Source organism: Cyprinodon variegatus, unplaced genomic scaffold (genome assembly GCF_000732505.1).
Source record: "Cyprinodon variegatus isolate N-32 unplaced genomic scaffold, C_variegatus-1.0 Scaffold1850, whole genome shotgun sequence".
Classification (NCBI taxonomy): Eukaryota; Metazoa; Chordata; class Actinopteri; order Cyprinodontiformes; family Cyprinodontidae; genus Cyprinodon; species Cyprinodon variegatus.
Window position 1 is genome coordinate 2,746 of NW_015152303.1, and position 5,430 is coordinate 8,175.

A 5,430-nucleotide genomic window follows, 5' to 3' on the forward strand; every position below is an offset into this window, starting at 1 on the left:
TGGAACTGTTCCCCCAGATAAAATCAATGCTTTGCAGGGCCAAATGTTTCAACACTGATAAAAATAAAGTTTAACTTTTAATTGTTACTTAACATATTTCTCTAATTATAATAAAAAAAAACTTAATGCATTCTAAATTATATATTTTTTTTGCAAAAAAGTCCAATTACTTAAAAGAATGAATTGATCTAACATAATATTTTTCTCTCCGTCACTCCTCTAATCCTGGTTAACTGGATTTCAACTTCTGCTTCAAATTCAGACTAATGATGAGACGTCTTCATTCTGATATAACAAGGTGATTTTAAGGGTTCAGAAACAAATATGAAAAAGTCAAAGAAAGACATGATTGTAACTCTCTAATGGCGTAAACATCTTTATTTGTAAAACTGTGAGGAAACGTTTCCATACATTTACAGAAAAAGCGACGAGAGAAGAAAACATTTTCAAAAAGTTTATGCCTACATCAAATAATATTTGCTTTGCTTCTAAATCTAAATGTCATAGTTTCAAATTGAAGACATAAACGCATATTTGTGTTTCATTTAAAATTCTCCATATGAAGCAGGAAAGAAAATAGATGCATTGATAAAATACATAATACATGCAAAGGTTAAGTTGCTAGTGTCTATACATAGCAACATAGCAACGGGTTACTGACATACACTGTACTGCAGCTATTAGTTGCATACCGTTTTTCGCTCAAAATGTCCCCTCCTCAAACTGAAAAAAACTAAAATAAATCATATTTACTCCAGCTTGCAGAACTCTGCAGTTGCTCCGTCTGACAGCCAGAGTCCAACGTAAAGAGGCTCTGTGAATGTGGTCTGGACTTTATGGAGGAGAGTCATGGTTTTAGAGACGCTGTAGAAGGACAGAACACCTGCTTTGTGATCCACATAAACTCCTAATTTGGAGGACCATGTGCCTGGGATGGACATTCTGATCCTGTTGTGCCTGAACTCACAGCTGTTCTTGAAACAATCAATAGCCCAAGATTGACTATTTTCCCCAAACATACATTGGCTGAATGTCCCAGCTCTGCTGATGCCTTTGTAACAGATGGCCACCATGACTCCCCTGGTGTTTCTCTCCACTTCCAGGTAGCAGCGGTTAGTTAGAGGCTGTTGACTCAGGACCTGCCAGGTGTACGCAAACCTTTCCGGGTGGTTGGGATAGTTCTGTTCTTCACCTATACAGGTGACTTTTCGGTTCTCTTTGTCTAGCATTAGGTTTGGGTTAGCAGTGTCTGGATTGAGGGTGATTTGACATGCATATTGAAGAAATTGAGCTCTAGTTTGTAAAACCTTCCTGGGTGTTTTAATTCTTCCCAGTAAAACATCAGGACTCCTTTCAGGAAGTTTGTTTGTTTTTATAAGATCAGGATTCTCTTTTCTATTGATAGGGAGGAATTCCTCCGTTTCTTTACCCAAATCACCATTTTGTGCAAATCTAACCGTTGGTTCTTCCCTATACAAGTCCAGTGAGACCTGTCTAGAGTGTCTGGAATCACGAAATCTAGGCTTTGAAAAGTCAGCTCTGTTCAGATTGGGACTAACGAGGGTCTGTAAGATTCTGCCTTGAACAAACTCAGCGGTGGTCTGTCCATGCTCTGGTTTGATCTGAGAGGACTTAAACCGGGTCTCCTCTGGTTCTGTTTGTGGTGTGGTGGGAAAACTCGCTCCAGTGATTGCAAGAATAATCTTTTCACATTCTTCATCAAGAACCTTGTGCAGTCTCTTTTTGGCCTCGCTAACAGTGGCAGTAACCCTCTCAAAGTTCCGCTGGCGGCGGAGCCTGATGCTTGGCTGACCTTTAGGTTCACTCAGACGAGACAGTGAAGGATACTTTAACAGGAAATGGGTATGGTCTTCTGTATGGTACAGTTTGTCCAGCTCCACATCCTTCCTGTTCAACTCTTTAACCTCATCCTCCAGCTTGTTCCTAACGTTTCTGAACCGACCCACCTCAGAGTTCTGCCGGGAGAGCATCTTTTGCTTCATATGAGCTAGTTTTTTCTCAGTTGTCCTAATGAAGTCAGTAAAGACCTGGTCGGTGGAGCTCAGTGCAATGCCAGCGGCATTACTTAGTGAATCTTCCTCCTGCTGAAAAGCTTCCACATCTTTCCTCTTCTCCCGGATCATCTGCTGGACTTTTTGTCTAACTGTCTGAAGATCCTTCTGCCTGTCTGCCCTCTCAGCAGCCGTGGAGACTTTGATGTGGCCTTTGTGATCATCCTTGGAGCAAAGGTAGCAGATGCAGCGCTGATCGGTCCGGCAGAACATCTTCATCACTTCTTGATGCTGAGGGCAGATGCTCTCCTCGAGGTCGGCAGTTGGTTCCACCAACTTGTGCTTCCTTAAAGGTGGCACTTCATTGTGAGGCTGGAGGTGCGTGGCACAGTAGGAAGCCATACACTGGAGGCAGGATTTTATGGCTTTTACCTTCCTGTCAGAGCAGAAATCACACACTACAGCTCCAGGTTCTACATCACCATCATTATCTGGAGGTCCAGGCTGGACGTCAGGCGGATCTTTCTTCCTTAGCTCTTGAACTACCAGTTCTATCATGCTGTTTTTTACCAGAGTAGGCCTCAACATGAAGATCTCCCTGCATTGCGGGCAGCTGTAAATGCCTGAATTTTCTTCACTGTCTAGGCGCTTGTTGATGCAGGTCAGGCAAAAGCTGTGACCGCAAGGTACAGACACTGGATTGTTGAGCAGATCTAAGCAGAGCGAGCAGCAAAATCTGTCGCGTTCCAGTTGAATCCCCTGTGCCATCTTTTCCTCCGTCAGCAGCAGCTACCAGAAAACTAAAAAGAAATGACTGGAGGTGCTTGGCTTCATCAAAACATATACAGCTGAGAGGGGGGTGGCAATTCAAGCTCCGCTTCATTCCAGAAATGGGCGTGGCTTCAAACAGGAAGGTTGTTCTTAGTTCCTGTAAGTTATGATGATACCAGTTGGGGATTTTACCAGAATAGCAGAACGATTGCATGTCATTCATACAGGTCATTGTTGTGTTACATAAGTATTAAGATATGTTATCAGTTTTTTAGTAAAAGTTACATAAAAATGGCTGGTATTTACTTGGCAGTGCAAGTGTCTAGTAAACTGGTTTAACATTTCCAGATATTTTGTCATTTTATGGAACTAATGTATACAAGGATGTAATGCCTAAAAGATGCAGAGTTGGGGGGTATATAAACCTACTACTGCGGCCTTTAACAACCCATTGTTTAAACGAAATAAATAACGTGAAAATAATGTAGATAAGTCAGACAACAATGCTACTTTAACTTTACTTAAACAACAAGAGAGAAGTTTTTTTTATAAGAGATGTAGGTCAATGGATTTAGCCCTTTTGTTCAGACTGTGAGCATAGATGGCAAGCCTCTTAATGTGGACTAATAAAACATTTAACTACTAAAAACCTGCATTTGGATGGAAACCAATACGTATCCTTGTTGTTGTAAAGCTAATGAATCTTAGGAGATTGCTCCTTTCCACAAGCAGGACCAACAGATTGCTGAACTCCTTTGTTCCCTGAGCCATCAAGCAGTACAACTCCTCACCTGGGGGAAGGAGGAGGTGATAGGAAGAGGAACGAGGGTCAGCGCCTTCCGCCTTTGACATCATATGCAAAACATTACATATTGTCACTCATTTGCAATATTCTTCTCTCTCATTGTGCAATAACACCTGCAACTACTGTGTAGCCTGTCTAATTTTCACTTATTTATATGATCAGTACACTACTATGTAGTCTTCCCTCTACTGTGCAGAGATTTTTATATCAAAGTGAAATATATTCTAGGACATTACAGCTTTTCTTATGCTCATTTGTACTATATACACTCTTTTTATATTGTCTGTCATATTTTCATCTTTAATCGTATTTTGCTTTAAAATGTTGTACCCTGTTTAAGCTACTGGAACCAGAATTTCCCTAAGGGAGTAATCCCAAGGGATAAAGTTGAGTCTATGTCTAAGTCTGAATTGTATATTTATGTTATCTGGAAAAAAAATGTTGCGGAATGCTGAAAGCCACTTGGAATGGTTGCTAAACTGGTGCTAATAGCTTAGCAGCTTTTCGGACATGTAATGGGATAAAGACTGAGAATTAGAGCACAAACTAAGTGGCGCTCACATCCTCTAGATCAGGGGTAACCCATTAAAAATCTGCAAGGTCCGAGAAAAGAAAATCATCAACCAGTAAAAGTCCAAAGACATTTTTAATTATAATCTGTTACTTTAAACAGAATTTAACACGAGGTTTTTAACATGAGGTTTTTATGCATCCAAGTTATACATTGAATTTTTGAATATAAAATATTTTAAAAGAATAAAACAATTTTCCATTTTAAAAACTAAAGCGTTTTTTGAAGTAGAGAACAACAATCGTTCAGTTTGGTATATAGACAATTTCTTGATTCACATATTTAATAAAACACCTGATCATTTGCTGTTTTTTTTTTTTTTCTTCTTTTTTTCTGGTTTAGTGGGCCTTATGCTGCCCTGTAAGACTTTAAACCTGGGTTGAAATGGCAACAAAGCCATTCTGAAGCACATATCAATTTGGACCGATATTTATCTGGAGAATCCTGCTTCACATCAGCAGGTTGAGGCAAACATACTCTAAATGTGCAGGGTCATCTTTGAGCACCATTTCACTTTTCAGTCACCAGTTCATCACAGTTCTTCCAGCAGTCCACACTTTCTCTGCTCCCTTTTTCTCATCATCTTCTCCTTCGTTCACATCGCTCAGCTTACCACAGGTTTGCCTGCTGTGTCTAAAATTGGCTTGCAGCAGCAACCCAGACTGCAACGGCTCATGTAGCCTAGTGCCGGACACTCTGGAGGACTTTACCATATTAACAGGAAAAGCGGCGCAAGTGAAGTTCGACACTATTGTCCAACAACATGCAGTAATTTATAAATGTTTTAAATCAGGTTGGGTCTGGATTATCCAGCATGTGGGTCTGGATCCGGACCGCGGTCCACTGATCCGTGACCTCTGCTCTAGATGAAAGTACATACAATTATGACATATTTTTACTCACAATGAGAAAACCAACCACATCACACTGAACAAGGGCAAAGCAACGACCATCCAGTCAGTTCATTCTATGATACATCTTAAAATATCGGGGGGGATTTCTGTAAATGTTGGACCTAAATTAGAGGAGGTTTGTAGGAGAGGTCATATTTCAAGACTAGAGGAAAGCCTTTGACACCTTTAAGCATGAGGTTCTTATTAGCAGGAGGTCAGATGTCTGATCTGACAGTGAATCTCACAGCCATGCTTTTCCTTTCTTGTAACTGCTGAGTGGGTTATTGGAGTTTGATTGTAAAGTCCACATTTATTTAATAGTTCATTTTCAAGCTTAAGAGTGTGAATTCCAAGGCCATTTTTCTGGTTTTAGGCAAC

The 5,430-nt window shown here is 40.4% G+C and overlaps 1 protein-coding gene across 1 annotated transcript; it reads right to left on the minus strand.

The window, feature by feature from the left end:
- Nucleotides 1-646: 646 nt before the first annotated feature.
- LOC107104696 (tripartite motif-containing protein 16-like) lies at nucleotides 647-2,803 on the minus strand. The gene has a single exon (XM_015404750.1). The coding sequence runs from the start codon at nucleotides 2,778-2,780 to the stop codon at nucleotides 750-752; it is 2,031 nt and encodes a 676-aa protein (XP_015260236.1). The 5' UTR covers nucleotides 2,781-2,803; the 3' UTR covers nucleotides 647-749.
- Between the last annotated feature and the right edge of the window lie 2,627 nt (nucleotides 2,804-5,430).